Source organism: Thamnophis sirtalis, unplaced genomic scaffold, assembly GCF_051295495.1.
Source record: "Thamnophis sirtalis isolate CommonGarterSnake01/CBP01778 unplaced genomic scaffold, rThaSir2_p1.2 scaffold_2, whole genome shotgun sequence".
NCBI classification, from domain to species: Eukaryota; Metazoa; Chordata; class Lepidosauria; order Squamata; family Natricidae; genus Thamnophis; species Thamnophis sirtalis.
The window spans coordinates 164,538,347-164,560,503 of NW_028261382.1; the positions used below are offsets into that span (position 1 = coordinate 164,538,347).

Sequence of the window (22,157 nt, forward strand, 5' to 3'; positions counted from 1 at the left end):
TTCTCTATAAATTATCTCATGAAAGGATGCCAACATTGTTAGCTATATTAGATTATTAGTACTTCTTTGCATGGATTTTTTTATTTGTATATTTTATTTGTAGAACCTTAAGGAACAAAGTGCATAAAGTTATATAAGAATATTTTGATCATAAATGTAAATTCTGATATCAGACTCAGATTCTTATTTGCTTAAATATGCTGAATACAATAAGAAGAATTTAAAAATATATAAATAATTTTTATATTTAACTGCCATAAAGGGAAAAAACCTAAGAAACTGATTTTTGGAGGTACTGAATTCATGAGAAAAAAACGTTCTTGTCTTTTGCTGAAAATAATATCATTAGCAGATAAATTTGGAGAATATTTTTATATATTTTGAAATAGTATACTCCAGCCATATTGTAATGGAGTACAATTCAAACTGGACCAATACTTTACTCAGAATAACTGCTACTGAAATTTAATCAAGCAATGAGCTGATTATACCACAGAACGTATTGATATGAATATCTTTTATATGCTATCAATAGTTTGGCTATTTAGCTTTAAAAATCCTAGTTAGGACTACAAATTTATCATGATATATTCAAGGCTTTATTTTATGATTCTAAAGATAATTACAATTGAAAATTAAATTGGTTAATTTATGGGTTAAAAAGCTATAACAAAAAACAGTACTTTCCTATTTTGTCCTAATAAGATTCTTTTTTTTCTATTCAGTCATGTCCAATTTTTGGAAATTGCCTGGACAAGTCAGTGCAACTTTCTTGACAATGTTTTTTAGAAATGATTTGCCATTTACTCCTTCCTAGGGCTGAGAGAAAGTGACCAGCCCAATGACACCCAGCTGGCTTTGTGCCGAAGGCAGGACTGAAAGTCATGGTCATATAGTTTCCTCTTAATAAAGAAATGCTTTAAAATGTGATCAAATTTCAGAAATAAAATTCTACATTCTGTCTGCCCAGACTTAAGGAATGTTTGTTTCATTTTGAAAAGAAATACCTTAAAAGACAAAGACATTTTACCCTGATATATTAGGATACCTGTGGACCCCCTGTTTCTTGTGAAGAGTTGCAAGATCCCATTCCCCCCCCCCCTTTCATGGCGATTATAGAATGAAAGATCCAGAAGATATTTATGGAAATTTATAATATAGAAAATATGTGGGAATTCAGGCCCATGGAAGTGTTCACATGTGATCCATTCATCTGATTCCCTTCTTCCTTAGGTTGCCTGTGTAGAGAATTGTAGGGCATGTGGTTGATGTTGCAAGGAGACAAAGCAAAGTTTACTGGGACAAATGAACAACACTCTACATCTTGAATGCCTACCCTCTTTTTTAAAGTTGCGTTTCCTATTTTGAATTTTTAACTTGTGTGACATATGTTGAAGATTCTCACGTCGAAATTTATTGAAGATTTATAGCTGTAGATATGTTTACATATAGTTAATTATATTTGTTGGATTCCAAAATGTGAAAATTGTTTTCCTAGTTGTTTTCTGTATGCTGTAGGAATGTCGAGGGAAACCAGCAAGGTTTCTTGAGAAAAATTCAATCCTAATGTAGATCAGAGCATCAGAAGAAATTTGTTTTGCCTTTATTAAAATGCAGTTTCTGACACTAATGTATTCACCTTTTCTATCCTCACTAGTCAATACTCTCATTTCTTCAACTGCTTCGGCCCCTTCATGAATGTAACAAATGTATCAGGAAATGGCATTGCTGCCTGGGAATGCAGAGCCCGAATTTACTGCATATTCTTACAACAACTTGGAAACTCTTTGTGATGTGCAGACAAAGAAAGGCGTATTCTACAAAAAAGCAAAACTTCTCAGTCCTGGGGAAGACTTGTATTGTTTTGCCTGTAGGGAGGATCGTACCAGGAATGTGATAATCAATGTAGGTGGCATAAAATACAAAATTCCATGGACCACGTTAGAGAATTGTCCCTTGACCAGGCTTGGAAAGTTAAAATCATGCAACAACTATGACGAAATAATGGATATATGTGATGATTATGATGTCAACTGCAATGAATTCTTTTTTGACCGCAATCCTTGTGCCTTCAGGACCATCATGACTTTTTTGACCGCTGGGAAGTTAAGGCTCCTCAGGGAAATGTGCGTGCTCTCTTTCCAAGATGAACTGGTTTACTGGGGGATAGAAGAGAAACATTTGGAGTGGTGCTGTAGAAGAAGACTACGACAGAAAGAAGAAGAGATAGCGGAGGCGGCATTGTTTGAAGAAGAAGAAGAAGAAGAAGAAGTAGTAGCTAACGAAGCACCCCAATGTGCCTACAAGGATAGCAGCCGCTTGCATTTGTGTATGAGAAAGCTCAGGGACATGGTGGAAAATCCTCATTCAGGGATCCCGGGAAAGATCTTTGCTTGTATATCGGTTTCTTTTGTTGTCATCACTGCGGTTAGCCTCTGCATTAGCACCATGCCAGACCTCAGAGAAGAAGAAGATCGGGTAAGTGCACCCTATAAAAATGATGTCCCCCAATTGTAAACATTGCCAGAGACGTCTATGTCAATATTTGTTTATTCACTTGCTCTTGTATGTGCATATATGCATATGGCAGTAACACAAATTTTATCCCAAGCAGATGTTGTGATTGTGATTAGCATAATTACAAAATCCTTTTCTGCGTTTAATTAATACGGTCTTATATATTAACTCACAAAGGAATATCCCAGAATGATGTTGCAGGATCCAATTTAGGTAGGTCGCCATGACCACAGGTTTTGTCTTCTGAGCTTTTGGACTTGTGCTGGAAGTCCTCTGCAGGGAACATCTCTCTAGCAGGGTGTGCCAAGTTCCCCGAAGATGGGCTCCAGCATGAGTCTGAAACTCAGAGGACAAAACCTCTGGTCTCAATAACCGAGTCAGATTGGATCCTATATATTAACTTTCTGAATTAGTTAAGACAGATATCTCAATAATTGCATTTTGGACATTGTCCCAATTCTTTTTGTTTTCTTGTATCAAAAACTTTAGCTAAATTAAGGCTAGATTTTCTTTCTGACCGAAGAAGTTACAATAGACAGAAAGAAGATTTCTTGGCTTCTGCTGTGAAGGGAGATAAATTAACTGGGATGATGAGGGCCCTAAACCACAGCAAATTCAAAGGAAGTATTTGTGAATTGCAAACTGAGCAAGATTAATTTTGACTGTCTATAGTTTTATCTGATCAGTATAAAAAAGTAATTAGTGTGACATAATCCTTTTTATTATCAAGAACTTGTCTCTAAGCTAGTTTTGAAACTCATAGTTCATATGTAAACAGAAATCTGCAATTTGCTTTATAGTTCCATACAGATTTCTCCCTTGGGTAGAACATTTTGTAATCATTTTTCTTTTCTTTTTATGAAAATTATTGATTATTTAATTATTAAATTTATATAATTCCTTTTGCTTGAGCTCAATGAATACTAGTGTTATTGATGATAAACTTAGAGTTAAAGTAAAGAGTTTTGAGGACATAAATGGAAAGAGCAAAATCAACATTAAAATATTAGTGAACCTCACCAAATTCTAAGAGAGGTTTGAATACTTCTACAAAATTCTTACTTTAAATTCTGTTTAAACATTTTAGATTTTATAATACTGTGCGTAATGAAATATTCATTCTTATTACTGGTAGTTATCCTGCAACATTAGGTCCTTTTTCAAAACGTTTTAAGATCTGTATCTTAATAGTTAAGAATACTGTAAGTACAAGTTTCCTATAGTAATTCTTGAGACCTTACGTATACCTCTATCTTGTCTAATGGTTTTTTTTAAAGGTCAATGGCATTTTCTATAAATAGCATTTATTTCAGACTGTTAATATTATATCACTATATGTTGTTTATAGTTCATAACACACCAATTTCATCCATTCTTGATAATTAGAAGTGAAAGATCTGTCACACTCTGAAAATTCAGTTTTAATAACTGTACAACAGGGGTGTCAAACTGGCAGTCAGGGGTCTGGATGCGTCATGCGCAGGCCACGCCCAGCCCAGCTCTGCAAACGGGGAAAAGGTTGCAAAATGTCACATGACAGCAACATGACATGGCGAATTTGACTCCTGTGCTATAAAACATTTAACAATGTATTTTTGTTTCTAGATAAATAGATAAACAGAAATACAAAATAGAATACAGCAAACCTTGACTTACGACCACAATTGAGCCCAAACTTTATATTGCTAAGTGAGAAATTCGTTAAGTGAGTTTTAGCCCATTTTACGACTTTTCTGGTAACAACTAAGTGAATCACTACCATTGTTAAATTAGTAATACGTTTGCTAAGTGAATCAGGTTTCTCCATTGACCAGTCAGAAGGTTGCAAAAGGTGATCACATGACCCTAGGCCACTGGAACCGTCATAAAGATGAACCAGTAGTCAAGCATCCAATTGTAAATCACATTACCTTGGGGATACTAAAGTGGCCATAAGTGTGAAAAATGGTCATAAGTCATTTTTCCAGTGCTATTATAACTGAACGGCCACTAAACAAACTGTTGAATATCGAGGACTACCTGTAGGTACCATTTTTCCAACAAGGTTCGCTATAGAGAAAGGTGTCTGTCACATGAAAATAGATCTTTATCACTGCTTTGATTAGAGATAATGGACTAGGCAGCTATATAAGAGACTGAAACTGTGGTTTTTCTACACGCTAAATATTAGAACAGATGGTTAATAGGGGGATTTGAAGATTAGTGCAATGTTTACTTCAACCTGTTGACTGCTTTTTTACACACACACACAGCCACACACACGTGTGTGTGTGTATGCATTTAATATACATTTAATATACAATATTAACATTTAATATTGAGCAATATTACATTTAATTGATTACTTTTCTTTTTTCCCACCCTTTTTCTTTTTTGTTGATATTAGGGTTGAATGTATTCTTTTGTTACATTTTGTTTGTTTGTTTTGATATTTTGTATTTTATTTTTTTATGATAAAATAATAAATAATATTTTTTTTAATAATAAGGAAAATAGTTCTTCATCGAACAGGCAGAATCTGTTCCGAGAAAAATGAGAACTGTTCCAAGAAGAAAAAAGGGTGTTTCAGCAGGATGTAGCACAGAGCAAGGGAGGAGTCAAAATTTAGTGAAAAATACTAATTAAATTTGTTGTCTTCAAACAAGCCAAAGTAATGAATAACACTTTCTTGACTCAAGTGATCTAAAGGAGCAGATTTTTATAAAAACATTGCACGGTTATAAATTATTATATGACTTAATATAAACTCTCATAAATCAGTGGCTAAGATCTTTGTAAGAGTTCGTTTATTCTACACCCACAGAAGTGTTTTGATGCTTACTGTTGTGACTTAATGATAGATGATGGATGGATGGATAGATAGGTAGAGCTTTGATTAAACTCATAGATTTGGTCACAAGATTTTTTTGTCAAAATGTGGAAAAAGTAAGTGAAAAAAATAATGTTGATCTTAGACACATGGATCGAAAGGCATTCAATTAGTTCATTAGCTCAACAAAGCTTTCCTGAAAAGGCTGGGTCTGTGAGCTAGACCAGGGGTCTCCAACCTTGGCAACTTTAGGACTTGAGGACTTCAACTCCCAGAGATCCTTAGTCAGCTTTGGGAGTTGAAGTCCACAAGTCTTAAAAGTTGCCAAGATTGGAGATCCCTGAGCTAGAGGGCCTTCCTGCTTTGCACCATTGTTGAAACACTTTGTGATAGTAGCGAATATCTATAGCTCAGGTGTAAGATGAGAGTGGAGGTTTGTTCTCCAAGCTTGTGGGTTGGTTTTCAAACATTTCATTACCAGGCTCGGAGACATCTTCAGTGAAATTTAGGGAATTTCCTAAAGTCCACTGAAGACATTACCTAGTGTGGCAACAAAATGCTCGGAAACCAACCCACAACTTCGGAGAATGAACCTCCACCCTCAAGAAACACTTTAGAATAGAATAGAATAAGAGAGTTGGAAGGGACCTTGGAGATCTTCTAGTCCAATCCCTGGCTTAGGCAGGAAATTTCTCCTTAGTTCTAAGTTGCTTCTCTCCTTGATTAGTTTCCACCCATTGCTTCTGGGCCTGCTCTCAGGTGCTTTTGACAATAGCATGACTCCCTTTTCTTTGTGGCAGCCCCTGAGATATTGGAAAAATGCTATGTCTCCCCTAGTCCTCCTTTTCATTAAACTAGACATACACAGTCCAGCAACCATTCTTGATATGTTTTAGCCTCAGTCATCTTTGTTGCTCTTCTCTGCGCTCTTTCTAGCATTTCAACATATTTTTTACATCATGGCAACCAAAACTGGATGCAGTATTTGGGAGACTGCACTTCCTCAACTCTGCAGGCTTTCTTATTATTTTTCACTGGCAGTCTCTTCAGTTCAGAGCAGCAAAATGGGACACTAAATTCCCCTTCCTGTTCCAACAACAGTTTTATAGCACGGGCATGTTCTGAATAAGTTAAATGCCATTTAATGCAGGTTGTTTAGGAGAAGATTTTGATGCTCTCGTAATGTCATTCTTTTTCTGCTTCTTGCAATGATTACTTCAATTTTTATTTTTATTCCATGTGAGATGGTGGAGATGGGACTAGAAGTAAAATAAGCAACCCAACGTCATTAAAACAGAGCACAGGAATTATGCTTTCAGTCCAAGATATGGTTTGAGGATAGCTAAAAAGAAATGCACTTATAATCAAAGCTTCAGAGAATGTGGTATAATAATTTTTAGACAGCCAGTGCTGTCAAGAAAACTACAAAAATATACTTTCAGGATAAAACTGTTAGTCTTACATGGCTGATAATAAGCCATTGTCAAAATGCAATCTCCCTAAAATAACACACTAATATAATTAGTGGTAGCAACCAAATGGTGGAGATAGTTAAAATTCAACAAAGAAATGATAGGACGCTTATTAATATGCCAATGGAAAAGTAAAGCAAACCGTCATAAAGAGCCTTGAATTGTAGTGTCTATTTCTAGTCTAATATAACTATGAAAGAGGAGCAAATCTATTTTGGCTTTGCAGATCAGTGGGAGCAATCCAATATTAAGATACTAGGTATCAAATAAAAAGAACCATTAAAATGCTTGCAAGCAGCCTGTAATCACCTGCCTGCTTCCCAAGTATAGATTATTATAATAATTACAGCTAGCTTTTTGGACTCTTCCAAAGACTGCTCTACATAGTGAATATTCAATTAAATATACTTACTGGTTTAGGCAGATGACCTGAAGTGTAGGAAAGAAAACTTAAAAAAATATATTTTAAAAACATTTGAAAAGTGAGTTTTTTTTGTCATCTAACTTTGGCATCCTCACTCAGAATTGCCAAGATAACAAGTTAACAGCCTTGAAAGCTTGTCAAATGTGTAGCTTTTGAAATATTATGGTTTGTTTTAATTCACTTTATTTTTATATTAAACAGTTCACCTTTAGAAAAAAGGGAGTTGAAAAGTTCTACTGTTGTTTATTTGGTTTTAGTTATATTGTTATCAATTACCAAATGTTTGTTGTTTATTTTATTTGCCACTTTTATATGATTTCGAGCCTTCTCTGTGGGAGCACCTTCCCTCTGGAATGAGCTGCCCCCGGAGCTTCGTATAATTCCCGACCTCCGGTCCTTCCGACGCGCCCTTAAAAGTTGGGTTTTCCAACAAGCCAGCCTGGCCTGAACAAAACAAAATAAATTATTGATCACTGTTAATTTTAATTCGAATTTTTTTTTTAATGTCATTGTCAATTTTAATTGGGTTTGGGATATTCTATTTAATTTTTTTAAAACTTTTGTATTATGTGTTTCTTTTAATGTTGTACACCGCCCTGAGTCCTTGGGAGAAGGGCGGCATATAAATCTAATAAACCTAAACCTATTTGATTGCTGTTCCCTCTTTTGGACAATGTCACTTTCTATCCTCACTGATCGTTCAGACTATCTGGAGCAATTTATTGTTATTTGCCATCTTGTCATGTTTTACTGCTGTCTTCTCTCACAATATTCTGAGTTCTTTTTTTATATTCCCTCATTTATCTTATAATAGTTTACCGATTCATTAATCTGTACTCGGGAGATGCTCCAGTTCTTTTTGTCTATGACTGGATTCCTTTGCATGTCCTAAATTGATCCATATTTTTCCAGAACCCATTTTTTATGTCTGTTAGCCTTATGTGCCGGTATTGCAACTCACTACTACAGTACTTGTTTTCATCTGCTTTCAGCTTTTCAGTCTGGTCTTGATTTACTCTACTTTTTCCTCGGTTCTTCCATTCATTCACCATAGTACATTAACATAGTAGTATGTATAAGTTACCATAGTATGCCTAACTTAATCTCACACATGATGTACAGTACTTCATTGCCTAATGCTAAATATGCTTCTGGAGTGACTTCTAGTGACAATGAACAATGAATTAACATAGTTTTGCATCTCTCAGATGGTTATATTTTAACACTTTCCATCACAAGCAAACTAATCCTCAGAGTATTACATTTTCAATATTTGCTGCTAGCCTGACTGCTATATTGATGCAGTCTAGGACAATTTAAGCTGATAGTTGTATCTTGTAATTTGATAATAAACATTTAGAAGTCGGCTTGCCCCATCAAATTGTAGAGAATTGTTCTACTTTCATCATAATCAACATTATCCAGTGATGACACTGAAAACAAGAAATTGGGTAAGGCAGACTGCACATTTTAAGACTGAAAGCAAATGACAGTGCTCTCTTCTCCCATCTCATCCAGATTCTTCTTCTCCCATTATCAAACCTACTTTGCTAAAGGTGTTAGTTCCTCTCATCCTTGAATGATATGTATAAATATATTTGCCATTTACGGTATATGTACTTCTATGCTTGTTCCTTCACAAGCAGCTGTCAGGGTTCCAAATAACATCCAAAATTAAATCAGAGTCCAAGGCAAACTTGCTCAAAGTTCCAATTTATTAAGAGAGACATGTTGGCACATCTGGGAAAACCCGAATCTGAAAGCTTCCCGGTTTTCCCCACCCAGTTGAAAGTTCAAGATCCTGCCCCCACACCCACAAGCCCATCTCATGGTCCAATCTTCCACTGCCATGCTGGCAGTTACACCCATCCAGTTCCGGTCAGGTGCAGAGATATAGAGACAAAGGATGACCTTGGATTCTAGAAAGGAATTTTATTTTGAGATTCTCTTCCTTCTTGGAGGAGAGGAGATTACAGCTTGGAGAAATTTGATTGGTGGAGAGGTGTAGGCTGAGTCCATAGAAGGGGTCAAGCACGTCATCAATTTGGATCCCTTCACATCCACAAGAGACCTACCTATGTCCAGTCCTCCTTGAATTCCATTGATTCTTATCTCTCGACTGTTTGCCTTGACTGTTAGTAGTTCAGATTCTTATTTAGAGGTAAACTGAAATAAACTTGTAGTCATTTTGACCTAACTCTGGCTCCAGATTTCCTGCGCCGGACAGTAGGACCAAAAAGAAGCAGCATGAATTTAAAATATAGCACTTAACAAGAAAAGGTAAAAGTACTAGTTTGAGAATTTTTATTTTCTAAAATACCAACTGCCTATTTTCAATCTATTTTAGAGTATTATTTGCTCATGAGTGTTTTATAAATACATTAACCTGTGTCAGTCCATGAGAATGATGCTAGATAACCATTTGAGACTGGAAATTTGCCTTCATTTCTTCAACTAGGTATCGGCAGGAAGGAGAGATGTTGCTTTTAGAAATATTTGATCATTTATGCTAAATATGCTACTTATCATTGTATGAGCTTGTATAAAATAATTCTCCTAAAGATTGAAATATTGCTATTCAATATACAAGGGAAGCAGAGGTGGGTTCCTACCAGTTCATACCAGTTCGGTAGAACTGGTTCGTCAAATCTACTGAACCGGTTAGAAGAGGTTCCACCAGTGGACCCGGAAAGCAGGCCACACGTACAGAAGAGGTTCCAAAAATTTTTGAAACCCACCACTGAAGGGAAGAGTACAGGAGTGCTTTTAATCGTGACTTGATGTTGTACTGTAAGGTCTCATTCTCAAAGTCATAAACTCTGTCAAATCATGTGAGAAAGCTCTTAAGAGACCTCAGGAATCAAGAACTAATGTAAACTAAAACTATTCAAACAGATATTTACCTAATATTTTAGGCAGGTGGCTATTTCCTAAGGATTTTTGAGAAAGCTGTTACAAATTTTTGTCCTTTAAATGTAGGACTTGGACTAAAACAGTGTGTATGGGGTGGGAAATGTCTTGGCACAGAGATACACTCCAAAGCCAACACTAGGATTAATTGCATATTTTCAATCAAAATGATTCGTTGCTGCTTAGTTAGTTTCTTGGAGCGGGTTTTTCATGAGCCAGATGACTCATTTGAAACAGACGGTATCCAAGAGAAATGTCAAACTCCTTGTTCAATGGCAGGAAACATGACCAGACATCCATCAGGAAAACCCCCCCCCCCATTCCTCCTGCTTCAGGAGAGCAAACCTTGGGTTAGCAAATGAGTAGCATGAAATATCCTGGACACTTCTAAGAAATGGGATTACAATCTATTGCTGTGGTTAAGATTGTGCAGAAGTGGCTTACAAGAGTACATTTTGGAACTGGGTTTTTAAAATTATAATAATAATGGTTTTCCCCTCACATTAATACGTTCTTTCTTCAGCTTATTTACATTTGTCCTTCAGCCCCTCAGAACAGAAATGTTGGCTGTTCCTCAAGCTTTTACTAACATGACCATACCATCACAAGCCATTTTTCACCTTATTTTATTGGGTCAGATATATTCTTTGCATGTTCACGGTAATATGAAATCCCACCTCAGAATTGCTTCAGGTTTAGGTTTATTAGATTTATATGCCGCCCTTCTCCCAAGGACTCAGGGCGGCGTACAACATTAAAAGAAACACATAATACAAAAGTTAAAAAAAAATTAAATAGAATATCCCAAACAAACCCAATTAGAATTGACAATAACATTTTTTTTAAAAAATTGAATTAAAATTAACAGTGATCAAAAATTTGTTTTGTTTTGTTCAGGCCAGGCTGGCTTGCTGGAAAAGCCAACTTTTTAGGGCACGTCAGAAGGACCGGAGGTCAGGGATTATATGAAGATCCGGAAGCAGCTCATTCCAGAGGGAAGGCACTCCCACAGAGAAGGCTCTCCCCCTGGGGGTCACTAGCCGACACTGTCTGGTTGACGGCACCCTGAGGAGGCCAACTCTGTGGGATCGCACTGGACAGTGGGAGGCTACCGATGGCAGTAGGTGGTCTTGCAGGTACCCGGGGCCTAAGCCATGGAGCGCTTTAAAGGTCATAATTAGTACCTTGAATCGCACCCGGAAGACAACCGGCAACCAGTGCAGGCCACCTAAAAGGGGTGTAACATGGGAGCACCTAGGTGCCCTCATGATAACCCGCGCAGCCGCATTCTGGAACCAGTTGAAGCCTCCGGGTGCTCTTCAAGGGCAGCCCCATGTAGAGAGTGTTATAGTAGTCCAGGCAAGAAAGGACGAGGGCATGAGTGACTGTGCACAGAGCATCCCGATGCAGGAAGGGGCGCAACTGACGTACCAGGCGAACCTGGTAAAAGCCCCCTCCCCCCGGTCACGGCCGTCTGGTGTTCTTCTAAACTAAGACGTGTATCCAGCAGGACGCCCAGATTGCGGGCCCTCTCTGAGGGGGCTAAAATTCCTCCCCCTATCATCAAAGATGGAACAAAATGCACAAATCGGGATGACGGAAACCACAGCCACTCAGTCTTGGAGGGGTTGAGCTTGAGCCTGTTCCTCCCCATCCAGATCCGCACAGCCTCCAGGCATCGGGACATCACATCAAGGGCATCATTTGGGTGGTTTGGGGTAGAGATGAAAACCATACCCCAAAACCACGGATGATCTCACCCAGTGGTTTCATATATATGTTGAATAGGAGGGGTGAGAGAACCGACCCCTGGAGCACCCCACAAGTGACGCACCTCGGGGTCGATCCCTGCCCTCCAGTCAACACAAACTGCGACCGATCTGACAGGTAGGAGGAGAACCACCGTAAAACAGTGCCCCCCACTCCCAACCCCCCGAGTCGTCGCAGTAGAATACCATGGTCAATGGTATTGAAAGCTGCTGAGAGGTCTAATAGGACCAGGACAGAGGAGCAGCCCCTGTCCCAGTGCCGCCAGAGATCATCGACCAACGCGACCAATGCCGTGTCCGGGCTGTATCCAGGCCTGAAACCCGACTGAAACGGATCCAGATAGACAGCTTCATCCAGGGACTGGAGAAGCTGATGTGCTACAGCACTCTGAACAACTTTCGCTACAAAGCGAAGGTTGGAGACCGGACGATAGTTGGCTAAAGAAGCTGGGTCCAGGGAAGGCTTCTTAAGGAGAGGCCTCACCACCGCCTCCTTCAAGGCAGTGGGAAAGAACCCCTCTCTCAACGAAGCGTTGGTAATCGCCTGGAGCCAGCCTCGTGTCACCTCCTGGGAAGCCGAGACTAACCAAGAGGGACACGGGTCCAGCACACAAGTGGCACCATTGAGTCTCCCCATAATCCTGTCCATGCCCTCAGGGGTCACAGGATCAAACTCATCCCAGATGGTCTCCACAAGATTCATCCCCATCGACTCGCTCGAATCTACCCAGTCCAAGCCTGTCCGGATCTGAGCGATTTTATCCTGCAGATACTGAACAAATTCTTCAGCCCTACCCTGCAAGGGGTCTTTCCCAGCTCCTTGGTTAAATGAGCGGGTCACCCTAAACAGGGCAGCTGGGCAGTTATCTGCGGAGGCGATAAGAGCGGAAAAATGTTGCTATTTTGCCGCTTTTATCACACTTCAGAAAAGTGTCTATCAGTAAATGTAATTGGGGAAGGGGGGGAATAGAAATTGAAGAATTGATTACAGAGTCTTCAGAATGGAATATAAAATTGATTTTAAAATCATGGCATTGCCAGGGTCTGATATTTTAGCATTTGTTGACATGGAATGGTATATGGTGCTGGCTGGCTAGCAACTCTAGATACCACATAGTTTTAGAAAACCACTGGCCTCTTCCAGAGATAGAGTTAGAAGTTGCCTTTCTGGCTGCAATCCTCAGAATAACAGGGAATGAGAGCAGATGTCTTGGCTGGCCTTGTGACTCGGGCCTTCTGCCCAAAAACCCTGGAAGAACTGGTACCAGTGGGATAAAGCTGCCAGGGAAAGTACAGGCAGAAACAACAGGGATGTTTTATTTCTTTGCAGTGCTACTTTGCTCAGCTGTGGGTTAATGCCTTTGTTCCTCTATGTCTTCCTATGTTTGTTTGCTGTTGAATAGTTGTTAGATGCAGATAAATCTAGGAAGCAAGAACTCAGTTCCCCTTATTTCCCAAGTACCCTCTTAATTGTATTTTTGAAAAATAAAAGTCCTTCATAAAAGTTATTAAACCATATCACACCACACTATAAAATTACTAGTTATGTTATGTTACAGTACTTGTTATTGAATATTACTATTGAATAATAACAACAGAGTTGAAAAGGACCTTGGAGGTCTTCTAGGCTAACATCCTGCCCAGGCAGAGAACCCTATACCATTTCAGACAAATGCTTGTCCAATCTCTTCTCTAAAACCTCCAGTGTTGGAACATTTACAACTTCTGGAGGCAAATTGTTCCCCTGATTAATTGTTCTCACTGTCAGGAAATTTTTCCTTAGTTCTAGGTTTATTCTCTCCTTGATTAGTTTCCATCCATTGCTCCTTGTTCTGCCTTCAGATCCTTTGGAGAATAGGTTGCTCTCCTTCTTCTTTTTGGCAGCCCCTGAGATATTGGAACACTGCTGTCATGTCGCCCGCAGTCCTCAGTGAGTTTGTGTGTGTTCTACTATCACACATTCAAAAGCCAAGTGGACATAATCCCCTTTTAAAAGGAGAGTCTGGAGCCATTTTTAGAAAAGCCTAATTTATGTTCTGCACTTTTCAAATACTAAAGCAAGACAGGGGTGGGGGTGGGGCATTTTCCCACAAGTGGTAGCAGCATAACTACTTCCTTGTGTAAATACATCTTCAGTCACTTGGGGGAACAGATGCACACAGACAACCTGGGGTTCAGGTAAAGGGGTTAAAATGTGTGGATCCCAGAAAGAAATCAGATAGGCTTGTACTCTGTGTTCAGGATGGTTACCTGGCTAAAGAACTGTTACTTAGATAATCTGTGTAGTAATTTTTAATTTTTGACTATGAAGTGGGGGGAGGGACAAAAGATAATCTTCTGGACAACCTGGATCCCTAACTCATCCACTAGATGATATTCTTCATCATCATCATCACCAACACCATCATCATCAGTCATGTTGATGTTCTATTTTCAATTGTTCCTGGAAGAGTAAAACTGCGAGGGTACCTCAGTTCAAGCATGGCCTAATGCAGTGTTTCTCAACCTTGGCGACTTTAAGTCCTGTGGACTTCAACTCCCAGAATCCCCCAGCCAGCTCTCTCTGGCTGGGGAATTCTGGGAGTTGAAGTCCACAGGACTTAAAGTCGCCAAGGTTGAGAAACACTGGCCTAATGAATAGTATAAGGAAAACAGTACCTACAAGCCTCCAAAGCTTGTGGAATTGAAAGACTACCCACAGTTTTTCTCTCTCAAGATAAAGGAGCTGGTGAGCTTGATTCTGATTGAAGAAACTACTGAAGGTTTCACTACAGAGTTATTTTCAACTTTAGAGATAATCACCAGCATCTTAAATTGCACTCAGAAGTTAATTGGAAGCCAGTGCAGGGTATAATTATATATTAATAAGAGCCACTGCCAAGCAGTGAGCTGGCGGTTGCATTGTGAACTAATTGAATCTGTTGGGTGGTCTTCAAGAACAGCCTCATGTCAAGCACATTGCAGTAATCCAGATTCAGGATGATGTGTGCAGGAATGACTCTCCTGTGCCAGGTGTGATGCTTGGGAACTGGCCTAGATAATCTGCTTTTAAGGTGCTTGAATCAGTGTGTTCTAGCAGGAATGGAAGAAGCCTACAGGGTTTTGTCAACTGTTAACCTTCTTCCTGGGATGGGGTGGCTCAGTGGCTAAGATGCTGAGCTTGTCGATCAGAAGGTCGGCCGTTCAGTGGTTTGAATCCCTAGCGCCGCATAACAGAGTGAGCTCCCGTTACTTGTCCCAGCTTCTGCCAACCTAGCAATTCGAAAGCACGTAAAAATGCAAGTTGAAAAATAGGGACCTCCTTGGTGGGAAGGTAAGAGTGCTCCATGAGCCTTTGGCATTTAGTCATGCCGGCCACATGACCAAGGAGACGTCTTTGGACAGCGCTGGATCTTCAGCTTAGAAATGGAGATGAGCACCGCCCCTAGAGACGGAAATGACTAGCACGCATGTGCGGGGGAACGGTTACCTTTAACCTTCTTCCTACACCATTATTACTTACACTGCATTCTGTCATAACCCAGACTGAATAAAGTTTCTTTAAACAAAGCTAAAAACAATCACAACCAGCTGCCCAAACAACTTGCAAGAGTCTTCTCCAACATCAAAGTTCAAAAGCATCAACAGACTCCTTCTTTAAAGCCCAACTTTCACTTCTTTAAAGTGTCACGGGAAAATCATTCCCTGCATGAGCCTGATCTTTGTAAATACAGACACATTGCAATATCTGAATGTCTTTTCTAGCACTTTCATTGCTAATTTAGCAAGTTTTAATCCAGAAGTGTCAAACTTGCAGCCTGCAGCCCAGATGTGTCACACGCTGGCCACGCCCACCCCCAGCTTCGCGAAGGGGAAAAAAACTTGCGATATGTTACGTGACAACAACATGTCGTCACGAGTTTGACACTCCTGTTCTACACTTATAGCATCCTTCTTTAGTGTTGGTTCCTTTAATGATTGATATTCAATAATAATATGGATTCAGCTAGGGAAACTATAACTTGTTTCACTCATGGCCTGGTGTACTGTGAATATTACTTAATGGAGACATGTCAGGAAAAAATATGTTGCTAGAGCATGTTTATACCAAAATCTTTGCAGTAGCAAGAAGCCAAAAGAGAGGGGGGAAATTCACTATTTTACCTTCTATTTCATTAAAGTGCCCTCACCCCAAAAAGAAGTTAGGTTTGTTTCAGGAAAACAATACAGCACTGTCCTGTAAATCCTGGTAAGAGATTTTGGATTTCTTACTCTGTGTCTAACTCCCAGGATTCCCCGTTTATTATATTTTGATAATTTTGTTAGTTATTGGTTTTTAGTTCCAGAATAAAAGCCTTTATAGGAGAAAAGAATGATGGCTAGGAAGAGATTTTACTATAGAAATTATATAATTAAGCCTGGCACTGAATATTTTAATCCTTTTCTAAAATTTTAGGAGCAAGCAATAAAATGTACTACTAGATGGAGATAAAGTACTTTGCACAATGTATAATTAATGTAATTCACTACCACTGGAATCATAATTATTAGTCACATAGTTGTTGTTAGTTTTGTCAGTTGAAGCAATTTATGAAGAATAAGTTTGTTGGTAGCTCTAACCTGTAAGAACTAAATGCGAAAGGGAAGAAGTGAAGAAAGACTGCTAGCATCTTGCTTGTATAGCTAATCCTATTTGAAAACCAAATGCAAGGCTAAATGGATCTTTGTTCCAATCCAAACTTTAGTTGTGCCAGCTATAAAATTATAAAATATATGAACAATGAAATGAGGAAATAATTCTCGGTTCTCCTTCCAAAAGAAATTGAAAGTGGGTGAATTTTAAAAAGAGGTATTATGTCAGCTGCGTGTTTTCTCCCTGAATTACATGTGCTTTTTCCATGTTGCAGGGTTTTTTTATAAATTTTTATTTTATACACATAAGCACATCAACAGAAACAAACACATAACTTAAAAACAACATAGGAACAATAAGTTCCATCGTATATCATACCGCAGTTCCGAATCGGTTTCTTTGCAGTTAGTATTTTCCCTACTATACATTTCTATCTTGCATTCATAATCTCCTTATTCGTTATCCATTTTTATGTACCATTCTATATTTATTGATACTTAGCTACTTATGACCAAATATTATTTACCTATATTATGCTTTATATTTTTACTGTCATTTATTCTCTTACATACAATTATAGATATACATTCACATAGTTATTCTTTTTCTTTGCCATTCTTATATTATTATTCCATTTAACTGCATATTGCAGTTTTCTACTTGAGGCTTCTTTGTTTAAAATAGTCATTCCACACCTAGAACTAGTTCTTTATGATCAGCCTATTTTATATATAATATGCATAAATGAGCCACTTAGTTCTCTGCCAAATTATCTTTGCAAATCATTTAAATCATTTAAAATAATTCCTTTCCGTAACAACTTTTAATAATATTCCAGCATGGTATTATGCTGCCAGTATGCACCGGTTCAGGCAAACCGGTAGTAGTGGCAGTGCAAGGCTCCGCTCACCCACCCTGATGTCATCACGGACCTTCTGTGCATGTGCGCGCTCCTGCCACCGAACCGGTAGTGAAGAGAATAGAATACTATTACGGCCTTCAAGGTATTCCAGACAAGAAGATACTATCTCTATCTTTATTGTAAGGTTGCGTTAACAGAATCTTGCAACTCTGAAAGGCACCCCTCTCCCTGCCCCCCGAGAGGGGATTGAAAATTTTTAACAACTGGTTCTCTTTCAGGTTGCTGGGTGGGTGTGGTCTAGTTGGCTTCCTGCACCGTGATGGGGGGGGGGGCATTTTTGCCCTCCCCATGCTCTGGAAGCTTTTGTTGAGCCTCCGGGAGGGTGAAAACGGCCTCCCCCAAACTTCCAGTATGTCCATTTTTCGCCCTCCCAGAACCTCCGCTCAGACCCAGCACTTAGCTGGTATCCAAAATGGGTCATGTGGCGCCTCCTGGAAGGAGTGTGGTGCACGGGGTCAGCCGGCCCTTATAACTACCAGTTCAGTGAACCAGATTAAAATTAACATCCGGTTTGCCTGAACTGTTACGAACCGGCTGAATCCCACCCCTGCACACACACCCTTCACTTTTACACTCCCCAAAACTAGATCCCTTCTGAGATACTTTTGCCCTCTGTCCTCCTTAAGTCTCAAATTTTATCAAACCATTGTATAAGTTGTGGCTCTTCCTCCTGTCTCCCAAGGTCCTTCCCATATACCATTACAGCCATTCAGCAGTTCCTTGAGCAGACTTGTAGGAAATGTCTAAACCCTTTCTTCCTTCCCCTCCCTCCAAATAATGATGGATTTTAGAAATTCATCAAGGCAACACTCTTTTTATCTTCAGAGAAAATGAAGATGCATTACTAGAAAACAGACATCAACTGTATATAATTCAGTTTAGTAGTTGAGTTCCACTACCAATATGTCTGTGGAGATTCTCAATCATGCAGGTTGGGGAGAGGGTCTCCACACTTAATTCTGGAATACCACAAGTCTTAAAAGTTGCCAGGTTAGGAGACTCCTTATCCAAGTCATGGTGGATGGTAGTTTTTCCAAACGTCTTGAATGAGGAGTGAAATGTTTTGAAAAAGGAAAAGAAAGTCCAGTTGCCTTTTGGCAAAAGCACTTTTACTACCCCATATGATACCTATGCCCTAAGGGGTGGGTTCCGGCTTCTGTTACTGCTGGTTCGCTCAGGGACGCGCTTCGGGCACATGTGTGATGCGAGCTACGCACGCTTGATGTGCGCTATGCGTGCATGCTCAGAAGCAAAAAACAATATAAAACTGGTTCAGGTGCGTGCCCAGCTGAGCTACTACCTACTTGGCCGAACCGGTAGGAACCCACCTCACCTTGCACCCAGAAATCACGTTGTCAAAATACAGCACCAAAAAGGCTGGTTTCCAGCGGTACAATTTGCGTGGTTCTTATAGCAAAAATAGAAATGGAAATGTGGAAGGCAAACCTTGTTCCACCTTTAAACCCTGTGCTCTTCTCATCAAGTACATAGAATTTTTAAGGAAAAATAATTCATGTTTATTCCAATAGCCTTTATTTGTTCTCGCTTCTTGCTGGAGATGATTAACATTCAAAATAAAGAAAACGATAACGGTGAACTGTAGCTATATTTGGAAGTGGGGATGAAACAACCAAATAAGAAGCATTATTCATTGTTGCTTTAAGTTTTGGGCTCGTGAGTTTATTTGCAACCTTTAAATAACAACTTTATTCAAACAGTTCTCTTACATTTTGGATTTTTTTTAATGGCAGTTATTAGTTTTAATTTAGGGGCAATTGTTTTATAGAACAAGCTTTTTAGAAGCTTCTCCAGTATAATTGATTAGTGTAGAGTAGCTACTACATTAGTATTATTATCACCACTTTTATTCATTAAACATGAAACACAGTCAACTAAACATTTAAAAATGTATCACAAATACCATTGACTGGCATTAATGGTTGATATGGGTTGCTGCCAGCATCCTAGGTGTCAACCATGTTTCTTCTTAAAATATACGATATTCTGAGTAGCACAGGTTTTTGCAGTTCCACTGGTGTTATTGCAGGAAGCTGCAATTTCTTGATGTATTTTATAAAATTCTTGGACATGGTACCTGTGGTGGTGGTGGTGGTGATGATGATGATGATGATGCCAGAATCAAGTCCCAGATTTAGTGTGAATTTGGGATCTGGCCTTTGGAGAAAAGAACTAGTTTAAACCTATTATTCATGCTGGCTGGAGGGAGTTTAAGTCCACATATCTCAAAGTTGTCAACGTTAAAAAAAACTGCTCTAAATGAGTTAGGCATTTATAAAAATGAAGTCAAAATAATCATTATTTTTAAAGAAGTTTACCAAAATCTTTGCAAATTCATTTGGAAAATGAGTAATATGAACAGTTCATGTGATAAGGAGGCTATTGTCTGGGCAGGTGCATCCCATAATAAATCTGTTGGTCTCAAAAATGCCAATGCACAGAAATGCATTTAGTTTAGCTTTATATTGCAGCTTTAAATCTGTAACAGAACATAGAAGCACACAATACAAGAGCATTTTTGGCATCTCAAAGTACTTTTTTTTTTTTGGCTGGCTTGTTGAATAACTCTTAATTTTCCGCCTTCTTTGCAGGGGGAATGTTCCCAAAAGTGCCATGACATCTTTGTGCTGGAAACGGTCTGTGTGGCTTGGTTTTCTTTCGAGTTCCTCTTGCGCTCTATCCAGGCGGAGAGCAAGTGTGCCTTTCTGAAGACGCCGCTCAACATTATAGACATTTTGGCCATCTTGCCTTTCTACATCTCTTTGATTGTAGATATGGCTTCTCCCAAAACCAGCACCAAGCCTGGGGGTGTGGGTGTTGGAAACAAGTACCTGGAGAGAGTGGGGCTGGTGCTGCGCACCCTGCGAGCCCTTCGCATCCTCTATGTCATGCGCCTGGCAAGGCACTCTCTGGGGCTGCAGACCCTGGGACTCACCGTGCGCCGCTGCACCCGGGAATTTGGACTACTACTTCTTTTTCTTTGCGTCGCTATGGCACTGTTTTCACCCCTCGTCTACTTGGCAGAAAATGAATTGGGTGCCAAGCATGAATTCACCAGTGTTCCCAGCAGTTATTGGTGGGCTGTGATATCCATGACAACCGTCGGCTATGGTGACATGGTGCCTCGCAGCATTCCAGGGCAGGTGGTGGCCCTAAGCAGTATCTTGAGTGGCATTCTCCTGATGGCTTTTCCGGTCACTTCCATTTTCCACACTTTCTCGCGCTCATATATTGAGCTTAAGGAAGAACAACAGCGTGCTTCTCATAGGCAACCTCATGACCTGGAAGAAAGCAACAACCTTCCACAAGACAGCAGCTCTCAGGAAGAAGAGTCCTCCTCTTTGCGGGGCAATAACGGAGCAGCGATTCCCACTGAAATGGAACAAGGCGCTAAGAATTGCTGACGCAAAGGAAATTGGAATCTTGGGGAACAGGAGAGGAAAAGCGGATGGAGGGCTATTCATGTCTTAAAGCAGAGGTCTTCAAACTTGGCAACATTAAGACTTGGGGACTTCAACTCCCAGAATTCCCCAGCCAGCAGAGGAGCAGAACATCACAAGTCTTAATGTTGCCAAGTTAGGAGACACCCCCCTCCCTTAAAGTAACCAAGCTGCTTAGATCTCCTTTTGCAACCAGAAAAACTCCTTTTGAGTAATGGCTTACGTGATCCATCATAGCGCTGAAGACCGGTTGGCTTTAATGTAACATCCTTTAGAATTTCAGAGACTCTTCAGAACTAGCGATGCTGCTAATTGCGCTTTTCAAGAGCCATTTTCAAACTTCTTTCTGTTGTATGTATGTGGGAAGAAATAACACAGCTAACATATTTTTAAAAATATCCAGATTCAGGTAGCTCTTATTCCATCCATATTGCATAGAGCTAAAGAAACTGACAAGATTGTCCAGCAGTATTGTCCTCTCTAGCTGTTTTCATCCCTAGTGGATTCATGTTGTGGTGTACATCATGAAATATGCATAGAGGTTAAAAGGAGAAATTGATATATGGGTATGAAGATATTTTTGAATTAATTGCAAAGCCAATCCATGTGTTGCCCATGGTTACCCTAACCCTAACCCATGGTTTAAAAAGGCCTGCTTTAGTTCTTTATGCATTATTGCTATTGGCCACAGGAAGCTTTGCACTTTAACTTAAATCAGGATATAGCCTATAGCCCCTATATGACTTGTGGACTTTAACTCCCAGAATTCCTGAGCCAGCATGCTAGGCTGAGGAATTCTGGGATTTGAAGTCCACTGCTCATAAAGGGGCCATAGTTGTCCAGCCCTGGCTTAGATGGTGTTTCCTTTGCTCAGATTTAAATGTGTGTTGCTTTAAAATGATTCTAGTAGATTTTTTCCCCGTATGTCTGATTGATTGGTACTAAAGCTATGATATTTTTACAATGGAAGATGACACTTTCTGGGGCATTTATAGCTGGCTTTAAACTAAACAGCAAAATTGGGCTTTCATTTTATTCCAATAATTATAACCTGCAGTGTTAGGTTAAAAAATCTGGGAAGCTTTGGCTCTTGTCTTTCTAAATAAATAAATAATGAAATTAAAGCTATTAAAGCCATTGCAAGGATGCACAATAAGGAGGAAGCACAAAATATTTGCACTTCTTAATTTCTTCTGAATTTGCAACGAAATTTTTGTTACATGCAGCATGTGAGATTTACAAAACGTGAGATAAAAGCTTCGGG

The 22,157-nt window shown here is 39.4% G+C and overlaps 1 protein-coding gene across 1 annotated transcript; it reads left to right on the top strand.

Annotated features, from left to right (window-relative positions):
* The first annotated feature begins 1,248 nt into the window (after positions 1-1,248).
* On the top strand, positions 1,249-21,590 carry KCNG2 (potassium voltage-gated channel modifier subfamily G member 2). Its single transcript, XM_014057263.2, has 2 exons — positions 1,249-2,478; positions 20,045-21,590. The coding sequence occupies exons 1-2, from the start codon at positions 1,708-1,710 to the stop codon at positions 20,855-20,857; spliced, it is 1,584 nt and encodes a 527-aa protein (XP_013912738.1). The 5' UTR covers positions 1,249-1,707; the 3' UTR covers positions 20,858-21,590.
* Positions 21,591-22,157: the final 567 nt, after the last annotated feature.